This window comes from Urocampus carinirostris, chromosome 1, assembly GCF_059441175.1.
Source record: "Urocampus carinirostris isolate Australia breed hairy pipefish chromosome 1, RoL_Ucar_1.0, whole genome shotgun sequence".
NCBI lineage: Eukaryota > Metazoa > Chordata > Actinopteri > Syngnathiformes > Syngnathidae > Urocampus > Urocampus carinirostris.
In genome coordinates, this window is record NC_142349.1 from 26,462,184 (window position 1) to 26,486,084 (window position 23,901).

The following is a 23,901-nucleotide window of genomic DNA, read 5'->3' on the forward strand; positions in this document are numbered from 1 at the left end:
CCGTCTCAAGGTGCGTGCTCGGGAACACCACCATCCTGGCAGAGTTTGCCGGAGAAGAGGAAGTGAATCGTTTCTTTGCACAGGGCCAGTCGCTGGGCGGGACGACCAGCTGGCAGGCCACTCCTGGCGCTAATCAGACAAGAATGGGCGGGACCGGCTCTGGAGCCTCCCACCCTATTGGTCACACGCCCCACTGGAACAACAACAACAATGCCGGTGGCTCAAAGGCAGGCGGAGAGCTACTCTGGGGCGGCGTCCAGCAGTATTCCAGCTTGTGGGGGCCCCCAAGTGGAGAGGAGACTCGCGTCATGGGGAGTCCCAGCCCTATTAATACACTGCTGCCGGGAGACCTGCTGAGCGGGGAATCCATGTGAGAACAAGGGAGCAGAAATCAATATGGAGATAATCAGCTTGGAGTAACCAATGAAGGTAAAGGAGAAAGTGGGAGGAGTCTACCCTCAAACGTTCCACCTCCATACCTTCCTCTGCTCCTTGTTTTTCTTCTTTTTTTATTTTTCTTTGCAGCATTGAGCTTTTACACTTGGAGATACAGGAATATGTCTGTCATTCATTTTAAGAGAAACACTTTTTACACGCGTGAACTCCCTGAGTCAGACTTGACTTATGGTGACCAGTAGCCATCTTGAGCATACCGTCTGCCTTTCCAAGGCGATTGCACCTCAGAAACCTACGTGATGGCGTCATTCCCAAATTTAAACGAAAACTGAAAGAAAAAAAAAATCGGAGCGCTGGTTGTACCCTTTGGCTGTTCTGGACTCTCAGCACTAATATTGGCCTTAACATTTTACCCGCCCCGCTTCCTTCACTCACGTTGAAACTGAAAGGGAGAAACGTGCCGACCCTCTCATCTCTCAGCCATTCAAAGTGGAGCGGAGTGTTCATGCTGCTGCGGCCCAACGGAAGCAACCACAGCTGACGTCTGAAGAAGGACTGATGCAACTCTCTTCGCCTTGTTTAAGCCATTTATTTTTTTATCTGATCTTGTTTTTTTTCCTGAACCCTTGCAAACCACCTTACAAAATGTTAATGTTCAAACGTGAGTAAGCTACGGAAGGGATTGGGCATTTGGGTAGATGTGACTGACTAAATGATCCACTGCTATTGCTGTGGATGAAAAAAAAAACACTTTGATGCACTTCAACTGGCAGTTTGATCTCTGACCTCTTTGCTGCACCTCAAGACGGGAAGATGAGGAGCGTGTGCACTTGGGTTTCCCCTTCCCCTGTCTGCCTCCCTAATCCCCAGCTACTTCCTCGCCAAGCAACCATTTCAAGCAATGTGCAATATAAGCCAGCACAGAGTTCGACCGTCCATACTCCCCGCTGTTGGGGAGGATAACCCCAACCTGCAACAACCGGACTAGCGCTACCACTAAAATGGATGCGAGTGCGTTTGGATATGTAAGCTCAGGAGAGTAGCAAGCTTGTCTGGCTGATATTCAAGGAAATTCACTTAAAGCACTTCTCGTGTGTGTGAGTGTGTGTTTGTGTGTGTGTGTGTGTAAATATGGAGAGAAAGGGCATCAAAACCAAAATGAAAGGAGCTTGTCTATACTTTTTGTTTTTTCTTTTATCTCATTTCGCTCGAAAAAATGTAATCCTCTGGAAAGGCCTGGCCTATTATAGCACTTAATAGGGGCGTCTCACTTCCACTGTGCCCCAACCACTCCCGTCCCCTTGATCCTTTCATGGCCAGGAGGGCAACATGAAAAGCCTTGCTGGCATGAAAGTGAATCACGTACTTCAGAAGTAACATAAAGAAATGGGCCCATGATGAACATGGTAGCAATGTGAACAGAACTGGAGGAGCTTCCATCCTCGCAATATTATTGTCAAGCCTTGAGGGGTGTTACGATGAGATGATTGGAGGCTAGCCGGCCTCCTGCCATGTGGGCTGAGTGCCTGCCCGCTTGCAAGCGGCCCTCAACTCCATTTCCACGCCCGCCGCAGTACATTCTCCTGCCTCCCTCCTCCAGTCCGCCTGTGTTCGGTGTAATACTACTATTCTGCTACTACTACAACTACTACTGCTGCTCTCAGCAACCTCCACTTCCACTCTGAAATGTGTGTTTTGTTTATTTAAATTGGAATCAGATTCTATTACTGTTGATGTTTGCTGTTACTGTTTGTATCATTGCTGATTCTGATATCTTGGCTTTAAAGGTATTCCCAAACAGATTTTTTTTTCCAACTCTGCACAGAACATGTATTGTTCCTCCCCACAATTATGCAAATATGTTGCAAAAATACTCCACGAGCCAAGTGACTCGAGAAATTCAGTCTCCAAGTTGACCTATCTGGCTTCTTTCAGTTAGAGCTGTGACATCATTCAAGACACAACACTTTCGAAATGGCGAATTCCATTAACCTGTCGCTTAAAGCATTTGTAACCTCTTCGACCAATTAACACTTAAAACAACATGGTGACGGACTTTCCCGGGTGCTTGTGTTCCTCAGATGATGTCACAGCTCAGGATGGCAAAGACAAGACAGCGTGTCTTCAAAACACATTAACTCGGAAAATAATTGTAATTTACGGATGAAGTGTATAGAGATTTTATGCAAAAAACATGTACTTTTTCCTCACATTTTGCATGCTCAAGACTTTGAGAATACCTTTTAAGCAGTAGTCTGCCCTACTTGTAAACATGTGAGCCTGTGTCCGTCCGGCGAGGATGTGGAGGGGAAGAGGAATCTCTGACCTCTGCACTCGCGCACACTCTGACATACATTGGTGCTTCATGGTTTTCATCTGGGAGCACTCGTTTCCACTTGGAGCTACCTCCACTGAGACGCAGCCTTCCATTTCTATGCAAAGAACAAGGTGTCAACTCACAACTATCTTCATCCCCAAACATCCCGTACCCCTTTTTGCAACTCTCCCAGCAATCACTGTCTGACAAATGTCACTACATTTGCCACCCACAAAATCAAAGGCAGCTTCCCGTCAAAAAGAAACCTGGACACACTCTCCTCCTTACGAACTTTCTTCTGTCTCGTGCCAACTGACATCCAAATATCAAAAACGAGTGACCACAGCTCCTTGCTGCATGCTGGGAGGAATAGGAGAATGGAATGTTGATTTTTCTCACCGGGAGGTGGTGGTCGCACTTCTTCCAATGCTCATGGTTTGCTTTGGGTACATCTTTGTTTTATATTTTCTTAAGGGTCTTTATCATTTTATCCGAACTGTGCTCTCCAAATCTGCCCTCTTTTTCTTACTCAAATTTAGCCTAGGAAGTAATTTGGGCCTCCAATCTGAAGGTGGGCCAGTTTGAAACCGGAACACAGGTACCAAGTCTTAAATTTGATTACATTTCGTTTGTTACCATTTCTTGTTTCCCCTTTTTGGACTTGACACTCAACAATCACTAATGCCTGTCTTGTTGTTTTCGGGTTTGCCCGTAAGTGTGCGTGTTTTTGCCACACTGGACTTTTCCGAAGAAACCGACTCTGAGCAGGGCGGTTGGACCAGTTGCCTGGAACTAAGGCTGGGCTCTCAGATCTGCTCAAAATTGTTGGAGCAGCACCAGCAATGAGGGCTACGGCCCCTGTCAGAGGTCAAATGCACGCCTCTGGTTTCCTTTAGCTTTCTTTGATTTCACGAAATGTTGCACAGATTCAAAGGGGACTGGAACAAAGAAAAAGAAAAAAAAACGTGTCTCAATCGTTGGTTGGCGTCCCCCAGAAAAATGTAGAATAAGCACAGCAGGGGTGGGCAACCTTTGCAGTTTTGACTCAAGGCCGCCTCGGGGTTATGAGATTTAAGGAAAATATAAAGAAATGTTCTATTGCTGTCTGTCGGGAGCATTTGGTTTTTATTTCTAGAACAATATGGCTAACAAAAAAAAACCACAGGGTTCCCTAGCACGTCTCCAAGGCAACACCCAAATTGACTACACACAGGCACTAGTTGCTACGCCTTACTAGCATGTGTGTATGCCCCCCCCCATCACCTCCCCAACATTGACAAACATATCAAAGACAAAAATAATGAAAACAAATACTTGAATCATAAAGCGCCAATAAATTAATGTGAACATTTATTTCTAGTTTTGTTTCCAATTCAAGGATTTTGAAAAGGCAAAACAAGTGTGTTTTGTGAGTGAGTGTTTGCACAAGGCTGCTTGTACTGTACGTTGGTCCGAGTGCGCCTGCCATTGAGTTTGTTTCTCGTACGACTCAGTATTCTTGTGACTTGTAGCCGCTATAGCATTGCACTGAGTGTCCTCATCCAGCTCGAACCACAACAAGTACCGAATGGGGGACAGTTCACGTGTACTTGTTTACTCAAGGACTAAAAGAATATGTATGTGTGTGTGTGTGTTATGTTTAAATGCAATGTCGATCTACCTTTAGTGGCTTTCATTGTGGACAAAAATCCAAATATGGATTGTATTGAAGTATTGCACCACTCTTCAGACTACGAGGTGTCCAAAAAGTTCCGGAACCTGTGTCGCAAAAATCGAATCATTTCTTGCGGCCTTTTTGCTTTAAGTGCGCGAGGGAACGTCTGAGCATTAGACACTTCCTGGCATGTAAGCGGGGGGAATTGACAATATCTTTTGCGGCACTGTTCCGGTGTTCTTCCGAAACGTCCTACCTTCTTGAGACGTCCTACCTTGGGCTGATCTAACGGCAGCAAAAAAACGTTTCTTTCGAATCTAGTAAGAGCAGCAATACTGAAACTCGAGTTATTGCAAATGACTTGGAAAAGGAGGGCATTAAAATCTCCCACCTTTTTGGTGAAATTCACCGTTTTGAAGTCAAAAAAAGTTGACCGACATGAATTGTGTCGATCCGAAGAGAACACCCTTTCGAGGCCGTGCATTCCAATTAAAGTCCGTGTCGTTCATGCTGGCTGGAGTACCTTATTTATTCATGTATCACACGTTGTTTTTTTCAACCCTGAAAAAAATCTCATTGTCTGGGTGTGCGTCACACACGAGCTTTTACAGTATTATATTACCGTATTTGTGCAATGGTTGCTCAATCCAAAAACATAGCTCATCGCAACCGCATAAACATTGATTGCAATGGAAATCGAACCTGGCATGCCAAAACCCCATTAGACTACCAGAGATATGGATGTCATGAAAAGCCATTCAATTTTATCTCATGATCACACAATTTTTGTTCACAGTACCAGAGACCAATATTAGCCAATGGAGAAAACAAAGTTGTCCTGAAAGATTTAAATGAAGGCAAAAAAGCTCAAGGGAAACAACTCTTTAGTGGATCTGATGATGGGATCGGACTCCGAGGGACATGAAATTAACACGTTGTAAATTTTATGTTTGTATCGTGTTAATGATTTATGGCCGCGCATCGTCAACGTTTGTGACCTACAATGCTTAGTTTGAGATAAGAACAAACAATTGTACAGATTCTTCATTGAAAAAAAACTTTGCGCGCGTTCACAAAAAATACTGTATTTCCAACGTACCCTTCTCACCTTTTTACCATCTGACCTATTTCCATTCATGGGGTTGTCATGCATAAGTACACTGCTTGATTACTGTCGTCAACAAACACCATGCTCTAATGCAATCATAATAAAACACGTCCGGCTTAAAAGCTACTTCAGAAAACTGCGTTTTGAAGCAGAGAAAGGGGAAAAATAAGCCTTAAAAAACATCCTATGTACTAACCGCTTTCAAAGGCAAAAATCGCTGTCAGCGTTTTGCAAACTCATTCGCACTGGGCATTGGTAGGACGTCTCAAGGTGTATGAAGGAATTGCAGAGCACTCGAATGACCTCGCATACATTAAAAAAGAAAAATACATAAAATCTATGAAAAGACAAAAAAAAAACTAACATACCTGTGGCCATTGATGTTTGGAGAAGGAAGGACATCTGTGTGAGGGGCTTACCATTTCCTCTGTTGTCCCTCACCCGACTTATTTCTGTGTACTCGCCAGGCCACTGACAGTTTACAAAATGATTTTGTTTTCCTTCTGGAGTTTCATCAGAAATCAATATGAGAACGTCAGGGGGAAGAGGGTTATTTTGTTTTTTTTTAAAGGACCAATGCTTCCATTTTTCAAAGTGCAACACAGAGTGGAGATTTCTCATGTCATTTTTTAAGAACTCTGGGATCGAACAGTGTTGCTTTCTCCGTTTTTTTCTGGTGGACTTACTGAAAGCCAATATGTGTTGTAACGAATAGTTGTTTTTTTTTTACTTTATACAAAACGAAAAGAAAAACAATACACAAAAAGACAAATGCTCACTATCTTGCACACATGAAAACGTGGATCTCGTCTCAGGAAGGCCAGGGTTCCATATTACCTACCCCGCATCGTTTTAATGTATATTTTGATGACGAATAATCAATCGAGCACTGAAAGTTGTGGATTGGAGAAAGCAGCAAATACCTGTTCTTTCTAAATCCATGGCAGTTATGTAATAACCAAATAATGGAGTTTGAGGATGGAGTGCTTTTATTAGATATATGCTATATAGTCAAATTACATTTCAAAACACAATGTGGGGGAAACGGTGAATAAGATGCAAAATGCTGTGCAGTTTTCTCGAGGTCCCGTCCTGACTGAATCAGGAGGGTCGTGCATTATTCTCTTCTATTTTTTGGAAGTGTGTAACCTACAAAAAGACGAGGTTTTGCGCAACATGGGCGGGCGCGGCGAGGATGTTTGTGAAAACGACGAGCTGGTTGTAAAGGAACACAAAACTATGCACAAGTGTCGGAGGAGCAGAGGGTGGAAATCTCACGGCCTAGACTGGCGTGGATGATTTTCTTTGATCGTTTTGGGGATTTGTTTTCCAATGTGTATCGTCTATTTTATTGTTCTTGTCCCCGCTCCGTTACATCGCCATGCTGCGTATTCCTAAAAACCAATGAGTGTCTCACTATTTAGCACTGTGGGATTCCAGCCTGTCATCCTCAAGGTTTTATTATTTTATGAGTGGGTTGTTTGGATTTAGGGCTGCTCTTTTTGAGGGGCGGGGGATGATACAAAACATGTCTGTACTGAGATTTATTGATTTTTCAAAGTCGGTGGCTTGTAATGTTTTATTTGAATTTTCTCTTTGTATATCTTTCTCCTCATAGAATGTGATTGTTGAAACAACATGCACCGAAAAACAAATGTTTTCATGAACTATGGAGCTTCTTTCAGATATTAATAAAATAGCAATTTTTCTTGGCTGTTTAAAAGAACTGGTCTTTTTTTGTTGTTGTGTAGGATTTCAATTTAGCATGTCTGCCTCAAGTTATAAGTGTGCTTGTCCTTAGAGGGACATTGTGTGTTATTTACGAGCTCCTACTGGTAGATGAAAATTACATTGATTTGAATAATAGGCCCAAATACAAAAACTAAAACATAAACGTGCATTTGTTAAAACACTCATACATTTTTATTCATTTTGCACGATCATTTAGCCTTGTATCGATAAGAGGTTTGGATTTGGCTGCTTGGAGTGGTCGGTAGCTGCGATGCCCGGTTTGGCCGATGTTTATCGATTTTGTTGGTATTTATTGGGCGCGCCTTGACTCGAAACCTAGCTAAGACACTCACGGAGACCTCAAGTGCAACTGTGTGAATTTTCATACAAATCTGTTGCGTGGCCTAAAATTCCCATACAAAAGTACACAAATCAGGATTTATAAAGTAGCTTGATGAGATTAGATTTAGATAGATACCCTCCATCAGCCAGAAGGAGCTGACATGGTTGTCCATCTTGCTGCAATAGATAACCCCAAAAAAGATTGTGAAATGCAGGGGGGAAAATAAGAAAAATGGTGCAGTTTGGCCACTCTGAGTCCATAGTTTGTAATCCTCCTTGTGCTTTGTTGCACTCGTCTTCGGTTGCACCATACAAAACAGCTGCATCTCGTGGTCAAATATTATACAGTGTTCCTTTAAATGTGCTCTGATTGCGTTTTCCAATAACAAAAAAATAATAGAAACATTGGCATTGTTTTGAATCAACAGCTACTTTTTGTTTGAGGTCTACACTTTCATAAAATATCACAACTGATAAAATACAATAAACGAGATGTATTTTTGGAGCAACTCCTTTGAATCGTTGACATGGATGGTGATAAACAAAACCCGTAAACATGGCATTTGCAGGCAATCTGAAAGGTTCAACATCACTATGCTATTGCTTATAGTGTCGTTTCAGCAGTTGTGGGCTGTCAGGGCCTGCTAGGCCTTCTCTCCAGGCCTAAAAAATATCTGCATCCAGTGATGTCAATATTGATTTTTTTTTTTTTAATATGTGTCATGTAGAGGTAAAATCACACCTAATAATGCAACCTGGCTCGCGTATATAAAAGCCCAAGCCTGACCGATAAACTTGATTTGAGGGACAGAGCCTGAAATTAAACCAGAATTTTCATATCTTATTTGCTTGGACTCGTTAGGAGGAGGGTGATTTTGGCCATATTTTCTATATCGTTTCAGTTTTGTTCTTGAAGTCCTAAAATATGTGTTTTCACATCTTGATGAATGACTTCTTTATGTAGTCAGCATTTTCAAAGTTGTACTTGTTATCTCCTGGATTGCAACAAACTAGATGGGGTAGTGTAGTTTGGTGATGCAATCCACTCATTCACTCATTTCTCCAGAAGTGATTCAATCGCACTTTTTTCCCCCTCCCTTCAAACTGGGTACTCTGCTGTAAATTTAGCATGCTTTCCCTGGAAATATCCACAATGATATTTTTTATTCGATGAATTCTCTCTACAGAGCAAATATTCAGACAATCCTTCTGCATTGGTAATGAATGCAAATGATCCGGTTAAAGCAACGTTTGATCATCTGTTCCCCTCAGTTATTTTTCTCTCTTTACCTTTGGGGTCCACGACTGATCACACACCTGCTGGTTTGAACAGCTGCCTGGCTGGTGACGCTTCCCATTTAAAAGGTAGAATAGCTCTCCTAACACGGGACAGAGAGAGGAAAACAAGCCAAGGATAGCAGCCCCAGAGCTTTGCATTGCAGATAAGTTCTCACGGCAGAGGTGCAAGCCTGAGAGCCACGACTTAACGTCACAATATATGACTTTGCTGTATTTAAGGCTACAACCTGTATCTCTGTGTTTTTACAACCAAATACCAGAAAGAAAGCGGTAGTCAAACGTATCACTTCCCACCTGTGAACTTGTACCAGCAGATCTTCCCTCTCATCTCACAGTTACATCGTTACACACCTAGTTGAAATGTAAGATTTATTCTACAGATTTTACAACATTAGAAAACATCCAAAATGTTTGTGTCATGTCTGTCCTCCCTCAGAAACCATATCAAGACACAATTATATCTTTTTCAATTTGTTAACATTTTCTGAAAAGCGCCAAGGAGCCATTGTATGTTTTCTGTTGTTTAAACAAAAAAGGGTTTGTTTTTTTTACCGTTAGGAGGCGCTAAATAATACACAATGTCCCTTTATGGAAGGCGGCACGAGTAAAGATTGTTATTAAATGACATCTGGTTCAAACTCTGAGTGTGACGAGTCTGGGGCAAGCATAGTAATTGTCTTGCGCTTGTCTGACGAGGGTGTTTGCATACAATGGAGAGGTGACCTCCTCCAGGGTTTCCTGCACGGTCGGAGGGCTGTCGGGGTTTTGCTGCTTCCTGCTCATTTCCTCATAAATGGGAAGAGCAGCTCGGCCCCCGAGCGGAGGACGCCTCGCCGTCACCTAAAATGCGTTACACCTTAGCAGACAAGTCCTTTACTTTTTAGTTTTGAATGGTTTTCGGGGCTCACTCACACATTCTCCAACAGCAAGCCACAAGAGCATGATCAGGACGAGGCCTGTCGCAGAAAAGATGCTCATGAGCACAAGAGGATAACTGGACGGGCACTGGCATGACTTCCCTGCAGCGATATGACACATATTTAAAATCGTACACACATGGAATTCGCCGTTACAAAAAAAGCTTTACAGCCAACGTTATGTAAGCGTAATGTTTAAAACCAGTAAATTATTCATAATAATATGCATACAGAACATGAAGATATTGAACAACTACTATGTCTATCTGTCTATACCAGGGGTGGGAAATGATTTGGAGTCGCTGGCTGCATTGTGTTAAAAAATTTGGCCCAGGGGCCCAAGCTTGGAGACCTATGCAATTCTTTAATTTATGAATAAATATACATGCAGACTTCGACATGGTATATTACTTTATATGTGTTTTTAGATATATTAGTTTTATCAGATTGGTTTGAAAACGTTCACAGTTAAAGCAAAATATTATACAGATTGTGTCCCTGTTTTAGCCATAAATTTGAGATTGAATTTCGTTGTATTACTATAGTTGTATTTTTGTAGTAATCTTTAGTATCTTTGTAGTATTACCATGTTTTTTGTAGTATTTCTGTAATTTTACTGTAGTTTCATCTTTGTAGTATTGCTGCAGCAAGTTTTTTTTTTTTGGTAGAATTTCTATAAAAGTATTTTTGTCGTATTTCTATAGTATTTCCATAGTGGAATTTTTGTAGTATATCTGTAGTAATTTAACTGTATGTCATATGTCTGTGTATTTTTTTAGTATTTCTGTAGTTTCATTTCTGTAGTCCTATTTTGTTTTATAGTACTACTGTAATGATTTTTTTTTGTTATATTTTTGTAAAAGTATTTTTGTAGTATTTTTCTGTATGTCCATTGTTGTATTTTGTAGTTTTTTTCCTGTCATAATAATTCTGTAGTAATGTTTTTGTACGAGAGTATTACTGTTGTATTTTCTGGGGCATTTTTAGCAAGTATTTTTTAAGTATTTACATGATAGTAATTTTGTAGTATTTCTTTAGTATTTTTGTAATATATCTGTTGTAGCATTTTTGTTTTATAGTATTACTGTAGTAGTATTTTTGTCGCATTTTCATAGTTTTTACTTTTTCAGAACGAAATAAATAATAGTCCCTGCTTTTAAGCACTAAATTTGATATTCAGTTTTGTAGTATTTCTCTAGTGGGATTTTTGTTTCAGACACTCACAAAGGGACATTGGGGACAAAATTGGTACCAAAACCTTTTCCCACCTTTGGTCCATACAATGCCTTGTAAAAGTATTGGCCCCACAGGAACTTTTTGAGAAATTGCCATACTTCACGCTTCAAACTCAAATATTAAAAACTCAATATATTTTCTAAGAATCAACTACATGTGAGACACAAATGTGAAAAGAAACCAAATGTATTCAACATTTTATATTATGCTACCAAATAAAGAATTGCAAAGTAGACTTTGCCAAAATATTGGTCACCTTTCAGTTAATACTTTGTACAACCTTCCTTTTGCTGCGATCACAGCCACAAGTCTTTTTGTGTACGTCGCTCTAAGTTGTGTACATCTTGAAATGTAAATATTTGCCATTCTTCCTCACAAAACAGCTCAAGTAGTAAAGGTTGGAAACCTGTGGCTCACGAGTCAGAAATGGCTCTTTTCATAAGTACATATGACTCGCAGTCGAGTCGAGTATAGTGCACACATAGCCAATTTTTTGTCAAAAAATATATGGTTTGGTTCTCTCTCTCCCCCAACCCTGTTGTAGATTTTCCTTTCTGTTTAGTCGTTGTCCTGATAGATGGTGAACCCCTACCCTATTCTCAGGTCTCTCGCAGACTCTAATAGATTTTCTGTCGGAATTGCCCTGAATTTGGCTCCATCTTCCCATCAACTAACAATCTTCCCATTCCTTGCTGAAGAAAAGCACGGCCAGAACATGACGCTGCCACAACAATGTTTGGTTCCCGGTACATGAATCCCTTAACCATATGGGTCATCGGGGCAACAATGAGGACGCAACACTGGACAGCTTTCTCCACCATTGACTGCACCAGTCCATTCCTTCATGTTGTCGACCCAGTTCTTTTTTGGTCTTCCTCGGACACTACCCCAAGGAATTATCTAGGCCAGTTGTGATGATCTTGCGATGTGACCATACCACTGAATTGTCCGTCCGCGCACAGTTGTCAACAGTTCTTTGTAGGCAGGGTTGGGTAAGGTTACTTTAACTTGATTACTTTCAATTACTTTTGGATTACTCCAATACCAAATATGCTAATAAAAGACAAAAGAAACTAAATATGAATAAAATGACTAAATTTTGTGCAGGCTTGTGGAGTAACGGAATACATGGAACGGCAAAAATGATGTTGGCAAGCTGTTAGGATTTATTTTCATTTTGTTTCTGTCGCATTTTATGTTAGTTTTGCCGGAGATCAAAGAGATCAAAGCCAGGAGAGAAAGCTTATCACGTGTTGTGAGTCATAATTGTATTCATATTTAGTTTATTTTGTCTTTTATTGGCATATTTGGTATTGGAGTAATCCAAAAGTGATTGAAAGTAATCAAGTTAAAGTAACCCTACCCTGTTTGTAGGGTCCAATGTGCCCTCCGATGGTGTTGCGTGCCGTTTTGTTGGTCACATGGGCTAACTAGCTAATACTCTCATCTCCATGGCCTTGATTTTCTTTTCCAGTTTTGCTGTGAGAGTCAATTTCTCGCAAGCGTAGAGGAAGATGGAAGTAACCAGGACTTGCATAAGTCTGATCGTTGATTCCACTGCTATGTTCTTGTTTTTCCACATGGGTTTAAGTCTGGCAAGTGTGGCTGTGGTGTGAGCTATCCTGCCCATGATTTCTGGTTGTTACGCATCGTCTGATATAACAGCTCCAAGATATTTAAATTGGGTGACAGGTTTTAGCTCTGTGTGGTTGATGGTGATGTTTGTGTTGAGACCTTGGGATTACTTTTTCTGTGCTGATTTCCATTCCATACTGGCTTGATTCTTTGTCCAGGTGATTGACCATATCCCTGAGTTCCTGTTCACAGTAGGGTTTTTTCAGGTTGATGTGCAGTGTTATTCTTATGATAAACGTAACGCTTTGCATATAGTCCAAACAGTTCAATTTTGGTCTCATTTGACCAGAGCACCTTGTCCCACTTGTTTTTTGTGTCTCCCATTGTGGCTTTTTATGGTATTCTTTCAGAGAGGGCTTTCTTATTAACACTCCTCCATAAAGGGCAGATTTATGCAGAGCACGGATAATAGTTGTCTTATGGATAGATTTTCCCACCTCAGCTGTGTATGCCTGCAGATTATCCAAGTTATCATAAGACCCAGTGACACGGTAAGCAAAGTTCCGGTTTCTCCAAGCAGAAACAAGCAGTATGCAATCGCTCTAAACTACAATCGCCATCGGTTTTTGGAGCTTCCTCATATATTGCTTCATCGAGATCTGCTATTGTTAGTCTCGTTTTCATCCGATGATGTCACAGCTATGGATGATATCAGCCAAATCGGCCAACTTTGAGACCAAATTTCTCGAGAACCCGGGCATGTGGAATATTTCGAAATCTATATGCATGATTGTGGGGAGGAACACTACACAGTCTGTACCTAATTGGAAAAAAAAATCGTCTTTTGAAATCCATTTGAAGTCGTAGCCATAATTCAAGATGGACACATAATGTTTCAAATGTCTATTTCCTGGTACTGACTCGTTAAGTCCTCACGTTAGATGGGAGCTCTTTTGCATGTTTACTGCCCTTCAGCAGCCCGCGGGAGCATTTAGTTTCCATTTATTATTAAAATTCATACATTTTTTAAAAGAAATGACCAAGAAACTTCTTTTTTTGACATACTTAGAAATTTATGGCAGGCCGGATTAAATCATTAAATGGGCTGGGTCCGGCCCAGGGCTCAATGTTTGACAAAAATGAAACGACGTGTACTTATTTTTCCCATTTATGTGAAGTGTTGCATTTCTCTCATACAAATACAGTGGAACCTCGATTCTCGACCATAATCTGTTCCAGAACCCTGTTCGAAAACCGATTTGTTCGATCACCGAAATCATTTTTCCCATTGAAAATAATGTAAATCGTTTTAATCCGTTCCAACACCCTGAATGTTTACCTTGAATGTTCAACGTAAACATAAAGCTAACCTACGCTAATCGTACGTCCGCGTTATCGTAATATTCCATACGAAAGATTACGCTAACATTAACGTGTAAAAATTAAAAAATCAGGTCGTTTACAAGTCATTTAGGACCCGGGTATCCACAACAAGTGGTGAGCGGTTCATTGGAAAGGGGGCTCCGTTCCAACACCCTGAAAGTTTACCTCGAATGTTCAACGTAAACAAAGCTAACCCAGGCTAATCGTACGTTCGCGTTATCGTAATCTTCCGTACGAAAGATTATGCTAACATGAACGTGTAAAAATAAAAAAATCAGGTCGTTTACAAGGCATTTAGCACCCGGGTCTCCACAACAAGTGGTGAGCGGTTCATTGGAAAGGTGGCTCCGTTCCAACACCCTAAAAGTTTACCTTGAATGTTCAACGTAAACAAAGCTAACCTAGGCTACTCGTACGTTCGCGTTATCGTAATCTTCCACACGAAAGATTACGCTAACATGAACGTGTAAAAATAAAAAAATCAGGTCGTTTACAAGGCATTTAGCACCCGGGTCTCCACAACAAGTGGTGAGCGGTTCATTGGAAAGGGGGTTCCATTTCAACACCCTGAAAGTCGGGCTCCGTTCCAACACCCTGAATATTTAGCCCGAATGTTCAACGTAAACGAAGCTAACCCAGACTAATCGTATGTTCGCGTTATCGTAATCTTCCGTACGAAAGATTACGCTAACATGAACGTGTAAAAAAAAAAAAAAAAAAGGATAAAGAAAAGAATTATGAATAGGATTTCTTACCTTTGTGGTGGTCAGCAGAAGGCGCAGGTGGATGGTGGTGCTATTATTTCTTTCTTAAATGCAATAGTTGTACGCAATACTTTTCTTTTTTCACCTGTAGCAACTTTGCTGCTTGCACTGACTTTCTTCGAAGGCATAATTAGGGGCTAAAGCACTTCGTACACCTATATCAAAAGCGAAAGCAAAACAAAGCACGTCCGCACGCGATAACTGTTGGTCACGAAAAGAGCGATCTACACCCGTACGTCACTCAGCATCGCACCCTAGCGTACGCACTCACGCATTGCCGGCGTTCGAACTCCGATATTTTGAACGAACATCGAAGCAAGAATTTCTCGAAATTTTGGGTCGGATTCCGATTTGTTCGAACTGAGAGGCGTTCGAAAACCGAGGTTCCACTGTATACTGAAAGAGGTACAAATTTCCTACCTGAGGCCTCAACCAGCAAGTAGAGCTGAGTCGTGAAGATACGCCAGGAGCCATTTTCTCGGCTCTCACACACATACAACCCCGAGTCCCCTGGCCCCAAAAGGGACAGGACAGCCTTGACCTGTGAAGAGTTGCCCCCCTGGGACACCTGCAAACGTCTCGCGTAGCCAAGGTCCAGTCTGGGCGGCCCCGCCAAAGCCAAAGAAAGCATGGTGGTCTGAGTGGATCCTCGATGGTGGTACAGGTGAAAACTAGCCGGGCCACCGTGGTCCTGCTGAGCGGGACACGACAGCTCCACGGACTGCTGCTCCGTCAGATGTACAAACTTTACATCTGGATTAACTAGTATAAACATAACACAAAATGTTTGACATCAGCAGAAATGCCAAAAAAAGTGTCTTTCTTACCATTGGAGAGGAAAATGGCAACGAGAATGAACACAAGGCTGGTCTTCATGTTGGCCTTTGACGAAGCTCAGCCACAATGAGCCTCTTACCATTTCCTGTGCTCGCTTCATTTGTTGTTCTTTGCTGCTTAGCAGGAAAAAACATCACAGCCACAAGCCACCATTGCTTCTTATTATTGTCTGGCTTTAAATTTTCTTGTTTCTTATCTTATGACACAATAACTCCTTATGGTAGTGTTTTGGTCCATTTGTTTCTAAATACTACAAATTCACAAAATTTTCAAGAGCTTAGGGTAGTCAACTAGTAAAATTACTATTCTGGTTTTCAAACATCACTGAAAAATGTCATTTTTCCTCACAGAGGACCTTTATCATCCATCCATCATTCATCTATTTGTCTGTTCTTATTATAGCAGCATAACACGGACACTTCAGGTGCATAAAGTTAGATGTGTGCTCATTATCAATCATCAATATCAATAAACTGAAAAATCGATTATTTAAAGCTAAAAGTACAATATGTTGTGAGAATGTCTTGCTTCTTGACACTAAAGAGAACAAAAAGAGGCTATTTTGGAAACTAATTTGGTTGGGAAATTGTGAGCACCACCATCTGGCCAGATCGCTAACAACCAAAGTAGATTCTAAACCCAAATACATGTTAATTAAGGCAATTTTCTTTACATCAGCTTCAATGACTAAAGGTATGGCCCACTTACACCTGTGGTTATAAAGTCACTTCAGAGGTTGGTGTTCGAGCAAAAAACTTCCTACCCCCCACTCTGGACCCTCACCAATTTGCCTACAGGGCAAACAACTCCAATGATGATCCAAAAAACCCCGCATTACATACTGCACCGAGCCACCCGGAGAAAGGAGGGAGCTACAGTAAATTATGTTCGAAATCCATGGCAAGGAGGATTTAGGAGGTTCTGCAAAATGATGGTGGCCACACAAAATATTGAACTTCAGGAACTTTTACTTTAGGGTGTACTCACTTTTGTTACCAGGGGTTTAGCTACTAATGGCTATGAGATAATACATTTACACTGGTATCTAAGCTTTACACAGAGTGCATTTCATTCTGTCAAAGCCATGTTTCATCAGTGTTGTTCACATCTCTGCAAAAATGTGAGGGGTGTACTCACAGGATACTCATCAGCTCAGCATTCATCAATGTCATCCTGGAGATTCTGGTAAAGAAACCCCCCCCGTATGGCTCTCTTCCTCCATCTGTTGCTGGATTATGGACCTTAGTTCTAACTGCCTCAAGGACTCAGCTACCATGTCTCTTCCACCCCATCGCTGAGGATTGGCTCTCCCCCAAGGAAGTGTGCCCTCTGCAGTAACACCCTCTGAACCTCGGAATGTTTAACGACACACCCCACAAAACAAATTGTAAAATTCGCAGAAGACACTACTTTGGTCCACCAGCATATATGGAGTAGGTAGATACACTGACAATGTGGTGTTTCGAAAAAAAAATGAACTTACATCATCACCACAAAATCCAAGGAAGTCATACATGACTTTGTGAGGACAAGCACTCGTCAATGAAGACTACCACATCAAGATGATTACAACAGAAACTGCAAATTACACCTATTGCGGTATTACAACAATTCTCCTATGGAAATATCACAAAAATACTGCAAAAATAAAACTACAATAACACTGCACCACAAAAATACAACAGAAATACTACAGATACACAACATACATCGAATATGGAAATATTACACAATTTCTGGGGGGCCACCCACACTCCCTCAATCGCTGGATAGAAGAGCAAAGCAATACGAGGATATGGTGGGGGGGCTCCCCGATGTGTGGACAAAGATGTGATCAAATTCATTCCTGCCATGATAAATCATTCGTAAATCATTCCCAGACGCTTGATACTCTCGCCAGTGCCAAAGCCTTGAGAGTATGTTTTTTAAATAAAAACCAAAAGATAAACGTATTATTGACAGCCATCGTGTTGCGATGGGTGCTTGAAAACAGAACACCTTATGAAAGCCTTTTGTTTTTTTGAATGAGAAAAAAACGGTGTGTATCGGTCAATTTGTATTTTTCCCTTTCAGAAGGGACAATGCTTCTGAAAGCATACTAGCTGCACACGGCCCACTAGTGACGCGCGTGTGCGTGGCCGTGTGTGCAATTAGCAGGTAATAGAGATCAGGTGTGCAGTGGCGCGGGTCACCTGAGAGCGCCGAATAAAAAGCTTCACCTGAAATTGGTTTTTAGGCTGGCAGGTTTCCTTTGCTGAAGGAGCAGTTGTGGTGTGGCGCGCGTATTTAGTTTGGGGCTCGTCCAGATGAGGCCCTCGGCAATGGCGACTTTGCTCCTCATTCTCTTCTTGTCTGGCGTCGACTTCTCTCTGGCTGCCCGCGAGCGTCTGTTTCCTCAGCACAGCGTCGCGGATTACCGCCACAAGGACCCCAAACGGGTCCCGGTGGACCCGCGGCGGCCGCTCAACACGGTCCGGGTGAGCTGCCACCCGGATTCCCTAGAGATCCACATCCAAGCCGACATGTTCGGTGTGGGAGCGCCCGTCAACAGCCACGAGGTGCGCCTCGGCGTGGAGCGCGACCTCATCGACCACTGTTATAGTGTCTCCTCCTCCCAACACGAGTACCGAATACTCGTCGGCCTGCTGGACTGCGGAACCAAATTCTGGGTAAGGGTACGATGCAGTGTTCCCCTGCGGTTTCGCGGTTCTTGAATTGCGAGTTCATTCTACGCAGCACGCTCAATGATACAATGCTTGTTATGCATTCATCTGGAAGATGCTTCTAAAGCAGGGGTGGGAACTAAGACTACTTACAGCATTTAAAAAGCTTTTCTCCTTAAAGTATAAGCTTGTCTTGTATTTGACAGGTTAAGACTATAATTTCATTCTGTTGCTTGCTTTTAATGAAAGTAACCAGTGTTTTTTTTTTTTTTTTTTTTTTTTTTTTTTTTAAATACTCTTGAAGTGGTTCAGCCAAAAGCATAGTATTGGTGATTCCGATAACCACAAATCGGAAGTGACACTCCTGAAGTGTTGACTGACTCAATCTCAAGTCACATTATAACCAACTTGCCCAGAATCTGCTCTGAACTGAGAATTGTTTTCTGAATCCAGCCCACCAAATTTGCATTTTTGTTTTTTTGTTTTAATACTAAGTGATTTGATGCTGCGTATCTTTATTTTTGTATCACGTTATGAAACACCTGAACTAGCTGTATTGCATTTTCCAATTAATCAAATTTTGTGCTGTAAAAAAAAATCACAATACTTTAATAAACTTGTAAATGAATCACTACTGTTATTTTTTTTATTTTTTTTTCCATTAAATGTTAATGAGCATACTTAAACTGTCTCTTTAAAATTGGGGTTGACGATTTAAGAAATTTGATGGCCCTATAATCTTGGCTCATTTTCCAAGGAATCTGTGTTGTGGCTGTACCAGTAAATGCGAAATCCTTATTTTCCTTTATGGATAGTTTGCCCATTTTATAATCTCACTATGTTCTGGGACTTCTGTTGTAGTATTGAGACCTAAATACTTCCAGTCACTTTGTATTTCCTCCTCTCGGTGAAGTAAATCCAAAAATGATGGCTTATTTCAGGTTTCAATGGAAGGGTAAGTTTTATTGAACACTTGGCATTCTGGGCAAAACCAGATGACTGTAGTAAACCCCCTCACCCCCACTGACTACCTTTTTTGAGTCTTGCGCCTTAGCCACAAATTGTTTGCCAAAAGCTGTGTTTCCTCCTAAAGTTGCATATTGTCTAGATGACTGACGTGTCCTTGGTCTACACCAACCTGCTCATCTACACACCAGCTCCTTCCCCTGATGGCCTGACCCGAATGGACGGTGCGGTCGTTCCCATTGAATGTCACTATGCAAGGTGAATGCAGGTTAAAGAGGTTTTGTGTTAAGTGGTTCTAATTTAGTGTTTTTCTCAGGCGTTATAGTCTATCTAGTTCATCTCTGACTCCCACCTGGATTCCTTTCACGGCAACAAAAGCGGCAGTTGAAACTTTGGACTTTAGACTCAGACTCATGACCAGTATGGTTTGTTGCATCTTCAATTTAAGGAATTTTTTGTCTCACTTTTTCTGTTTTGGTGCAGATGACTGGAAGTATGAAAGGGGCACCAACGTGTACTACCTTAGCCAGCCAATTTTCATGGAGGCCTCTGTCCGAGTGGGTCATCATGTGGGCCTGCGCGTGTTCTTGAGTAGCTGCGTGGCAACACTACAGCCAGACATCCACTCTGTGCCAAGATATGGGTTTATTGAGAACGGGTGCGTTTACCAACTTGAATTCTCAAAGGAAAAATTATTTTGATGCTGTCCAGTTTAACCATATAACTAAACTGTTAAATGTGAGAATTTGCTGGTCACTTTATGTAATGGTAGACTCACCAAATGGTGACTGGTGCCAAAGATCAACTTTTTTTTGACTTATTTCTTGGGCAGATGTTTGTTGGATTCTAAACTTCAGCCTTCAAAGTCTCGCTTCCTAGCAAGAACTCAAGATGACAAGCTGCAGTTGGTCATTGACGCCTTTAGGTTCCACGATGACGACCGAGGAGAGGTAAGTCGCGTGTCCAAACATTAGTCTATTTGGGGCACTGTTGCTAACGTTTCTCTTCCTGTTTGCAGCTGTACATCTCGTGCCTCCTTACTGCAGTTCCTGTCCATGATATGGAAGCACCCAACAAGGCCTGCACATTTGTCAATGGGAGGCAAGTGTTAAATCAGCCAGTTTAAGACAGTTTTTTTTCTTTTTTTTTTTTTGTCTTTAATTATAAATGGCCCAATTCATAAGGTGGACTCATCTCATTAGCTGCACCGCTTATCCTCAGTAGGGTCACAGGGGTGCTGGAGCCCATCCCAGCAATCATCGGGCAGGGGACACTCTGAACTAGTTGCCAGCCAATCGCAGGGCACACGGGGACAGACAACTCACTCGCTCATTCACACTTAGGGACAATTAGGACCGGCCAATTCACCTGAAATGCATGTTTTTGGAATGTGGGAGGAAACCCACACAAGCACGGGGAGAACATACAAACTCTGCACAGGAAGTCTGGAGCTGGATTTGAACCCACGCAGGAGGTTCCCATGACTTGAACTGTGCCGCACATGCGCTAACCACTGTGCTGCCTCAATTCATAAGGTGGGCTGTGACTCATAATTAGGCATTTACATTTTTGGTCATTAACTGAATTTGGAACAATTTACTCAATGCCTCTGCCTTGTTGTTGTTGCAGTATTTCACCTTGTGTGTGCATGTTGACACTCGAGCCTAATTGAAAAATGAAATCTCTTTAACATTGGATAAGGATGACTCTTTACGAGGAATTGGTATGACAAACATGCTCTATGATCCATTGACATTTAGTTTTCATATGAAATCACTTGTGTTCATCTTTGCTCCCTGCTGTTGGTAAAAAGTAATGCATTTAACTGCAATGCAGTTTTTAATGTAGTGTTTACAGCTTTTGGATCATCTGGGAAACCCTTTTTCTTAATTTCTGCTAAACTGCATAGCTGAATCTTACCTTGATACCAAATGGAAAGGAGGTGGGAACAAGCATCAAGTCACTCTCCAACTCTTGCCTAATGAGTTCTGCATTAAAAAGCTTTACTGAAATGACAAAGGCTCTTTTAACTAGTTGGGCATGGCTAACACTTAATACAGAAACTACTTAACTTTCAACTTTAAGGATGCCACAAAACACCTTTTAAACTATTAAGCATACAGAGTCCTAAACTTTGTACCCCAATGATTGTATGTTCCCAGGTGGCGATCAGCTGACGGCAACGACTACCTGTGCGGGTATTGTCAAAATGATGCTGGGAAATCTCACATTAAGCCTGCCAAGTTCAGTCCTCGTGGTTTTGGCAAGCCAGCTGAGCCAAAATTCCATTCTAAAAGTCAACTTCCTGCTATTGGTATTTGAAGTCTCCATAATTGATGGCTGACTGCCCAATTACTTGACTGTCGTTTTGCAGGGTGGGAAGAGCAGGCCAAAGTGGGTCCTGTGTTGGTTCTGCCCAAGCAAGACAGTTGGGCTGTTCCTGACAAGCAGCTGCCTCCTGTCCTCCAAAAGATTGGAAGGACTGCTCTGTATGGCAGCCAGTGGATGAGCGGTCTTAACTCCCTGAAAGGTGAGATCGACTTGCAATTCAAACACCAATGGTTGTGCCTGGCTAAAGTGGTACTTTTGTGCTTCAGATTCGGAGAATATGGTCATTCCAGGTCTGATCACTGAAGAGGATTATGACATGACACCCGAAGGAGATTATGATGATGTTGACTCCACAGGTGAGATGCATCCTAAAGTGACATTGAATGCTTTATAATGCAAACACTGGTGTTTTCCGAGGCAGATGACGAAAGTGGCGCTCCTGACCCATCACCTACCCTGCAAGATGACAGTGACAACTCTACTAAGCCTGTTGAAATATTGTCTGAGGTGCATACCACACTAATCTCTAATTTCACAGACTCTGAAACTCACAACTCCTCTTCAAAGGACACAAACAGATAATAAAACTATTTGTAATCAAATATTTGTTATGGAAATGTTTTAATGTTAAAGTAGTTATTGCAACTATAAGGGCAAGTTAAGTCTAAGTCCCAAAGGTAGTAATGCTCTGTTTAACTTAATGTCCTGGTTTCCCAGTCAATAATCACATGTTAACAATTTTGGGACCCATGACTGTGCTCAGGGGGGCTGGCTGTCAAATGGGTTGCTATTCTTGGACTCTTAGGAGAAAATGGTCAAAGTTATCATGATTAAACCTTGGTGTGGAAAGTGCATGATACATGGCATGGGGGTTTTAAATGGCCATTATTTTTTGGGAGCTGATGCTGAAGGCTCCACATTGCAAATCACAACCATTGTAAATTAAGTTCATGCATTGGGCCAAACTGCTTAAAAATGTCCCATATACTATTGGTGATTTAATTTCACCTCAAACTCTCTCAAGGCCAGGGCTCCGTAATTATGATTTTTATTTTTTTTTATTTTTTTTTTCTCCCCTGTAAATGGATTAAGTGACTTTGTAATCAGTCAATTGAAAATATAAAACTGGGTGCTCTTTGCTCTAAATGTTAGGCTCCCCTTGTTTTAACATTTTTGTTTTCCCTCGTAACAAGTTCTTAATCGTCACAACAGTGACTTTTAAAATTGTGTTAAAAACGCAACTCTGATAATAAAGATGGTGTATAGTCGTTAACTAATGCCAGCATTTTGGAGCTAAAACTACACAACTGGATTGAGCATTCCAAGCTAAACAGTCAACAGGTTCAAAAGGTACAGAAAGACAGGCAAAAGAGGAAAAGAAAGTAAATGAAATAAGGTAATAAAATAAAACGTGTTTAACTCAACACCAGAAGGAGCTTTTTCTTATTTTGTATACATCACTTTGACATTGGGAATGTTTTTAAAATATTTAAAACTAATAAATGTACCCCCGTAATTACCAAAGTGAGCTACCATGTTTGACTTTGGTCAGATAAAGGTGCTGGCAAGTTACTGGCTTAGAGCATGGGCTCGACCAGTCCATTTTGCAGGGTGCTTAAGCACACCAAATTACACATGAGCATTCCAAAAACTATAGATTTTTTTTAAAATCTAAAGGACAGGATGGAATGTGGTGAAAAACGGTTCATAAAACAATGTGAATGCAACTGCCTTGAAATGGTTGAGTCTATTTGTTTCCAAGCTCTGCTCCCCTTTAGCTTGGCTAATGTTACTTGCGTCATAGTGGCAGTTTGTGGAGGCCTTTGTGTATCACAGTGAGTGTTATACGCAACTATATTACCACCCAAGACCATGACTTTATTGTCAACTGAAAGGGTGGTCATTTTGGTTGTAAACTCTCAGAATTCAGTGTGAATATAACTTTTATATTCCTAAATATAAAAGCAATCTTTCTCACACACATGAAGTAACGGTTCAATAATCAGTCTAATTGTGTGTCTTGTACATCTATCAGTTTTGTACTTTTATTTTGAAGTTGCATTTCTGGTGTGTTTCCTGTGTGACTGAAGTTGACTAGACACACGGGTGTGGCCGGGGCAAGTGGCGTTTGGGCCATCACCAATGCTAATAAATTTTATCTACCTTAATGCTGTTTTTTATTTGTTTAATTCTGCCAACATGGAGTTTATATAAGTTAACTTTAACATAAACCATTGTCATTTTAGCTGCATTGAATCAAATGTAAGAATGATCAGTCTAGCTTGTTTCGTGAATTATCTGCACCATTTGGGTATTTTTTTTTTGTTATATTTTCAACAAGAGGATAGAATGGTATATATATCTTTGTCATTGTTACAAAAA

General features: G+C 41.3%; 3 protein-coding genes across 5 annotated transcripts in view; 2 read left to right on the forward strand and 1 right to left on the reverse strand.

Annotated features, from left to right (window-relative positions):
* The window catches only part of LOC148374102 (trinucleotide repeat-containing gene 6C protein-like), an 81,382-nt gene extending 74,199 nt beyond the window's left edge, over nucleotides 1-7,183 (forward strand). Inside the window, exon 20 of the mRNA XM_088320725.1 lies at nucleotides 11-7,183. Coding sequence (XP_088176851.1) covers nucleotides 11-374 — 364 coding nt within the window. The 3' untranslated portion in view covers nucleotides 375-7,183. The remainder of the gene's footprint in view (nucleotides 1-10) is intronic.
* LOC148374104 (uncharacterized) lies at nucleotides 6,510-18,305 on the reverse strand. Of its 3 annotated transcripts, XM_088332455.1 has the most exons (6): nucleotides 17,779-18,305; nucleotides 15,550-15,672; nucleotides 15,143-15,484; nucleotides 12,746-12,817; nucleotides 9,760-9,866; nucleotides 6,510-9,687 (listed from the first exon to the last, which is right to left on the reverse strand). In XM_088332455.1, exons 2-6 carry the CDS (start codon nucleotides 15,596-15,598, stop codon nucleotides 9,481-9,483), a joined length of 777 nt encoding a protein of 258 aa, XP_088188581.1. In that variant the 5' UTR covers nucleotides 15,599-15,672; nucleotides 17,779-18,305; the 3' UTR covers nucleotides 6,510-9,480. The 3 variants fall into 3 exon arrangements, with proteins under 3 accessions (XP_088188581.1, XP_088188597.1, XP_088188590.1); XM_088332471.1 differs by lacking the exon at nucleotides 12,746-12,817 and having other exon boundaries at nucleotides 9,760-9,803; nucleotides 17,779-18,304; XM_088332464.1 differs by lacking the exon at nucleotides 12,746-12,817 and having other exon boundaries at nucleotides 17,779-18,299.
* LOC148374105 (zona pellucida sperm-binding protein 3-like) lies at nucleotides 17,770-22,121 on the forward strand. The gene is made up of 10 exons (XM_088332442.1): nucleotides 17,770-18,228; nucleotides 19,331-19,446; nucleotides 19,505-19,608; nucleotides 19,672-19,846; nucleotides 20,021-20,138; nucleotides 20,207-20,289; nucleotides 21,351-21,502; nucleotides 21,563-21,718; nucleotides 21,786-21,875; nucleotides 21,941-22,121. Exons 1-10 carry the CDS (start codon nucleotides 17,866-17,868, stop codon nucleotides 22,099-22,101), a joined length of 1,518 nt encoding a protein of 505 aa, XP_088188568.1. The 5' UTR covers nucleotides 17,770-17,865; the 3' UTR covers nucleotides 22,102-22,121.
* Nucleotides 22,122-23,901: the final 1,780 nt, after the last annotated feature.

Excerpts from the sequence above, each read along its gene's own strand:
- LOC148374104 (XM_088332455.1), bottom strand. The coding sequence starts at position 15,598 with ATGAAGACCAGCCTTGTGTTCATTCTCGTTGCCATTTTCCTCTCCAAT. Across the intron at positions 9,867-12,745 it reads TGGAAATCAGCACAGAAAAA|GGAAGTCATGCCAGTGCCCG; the intron begins GTAATCCCAAGG and ends ATATCGCTGCAG. Across the intron at positions 9,688-9,759 it reads GGCTTGCTGTTGGAGAATGT|GTGACGGCGAGGCGTCCTCC; the intron begins GTGAGTGAGCCC and ends AACGCATTTTAG.
- LOC148374105 (XM_088332442.1), top strand. The coding sequence starts at position 17,866 with ATGAGGCCCTCGGCAATGGCGACTTTGCTCCTCATTCTCTTCTTGTCT. Across the intron at positions 18,229-19,330 it reads ACTGCGGAACCAAATTCTGG|ATGACTGACGTGTCCTTGGT; the intron begins GTAAGGGTACGA and ends CATATTGTCTAG. Across the intron at positions 21,503-21,562 it reads AAGTCAACTTCCTGCTATTG|GGTGGGAAGAGCAGGCCAAA; the intron begins GTATTTGAAGTC and ends GTCGTTTTGCAG.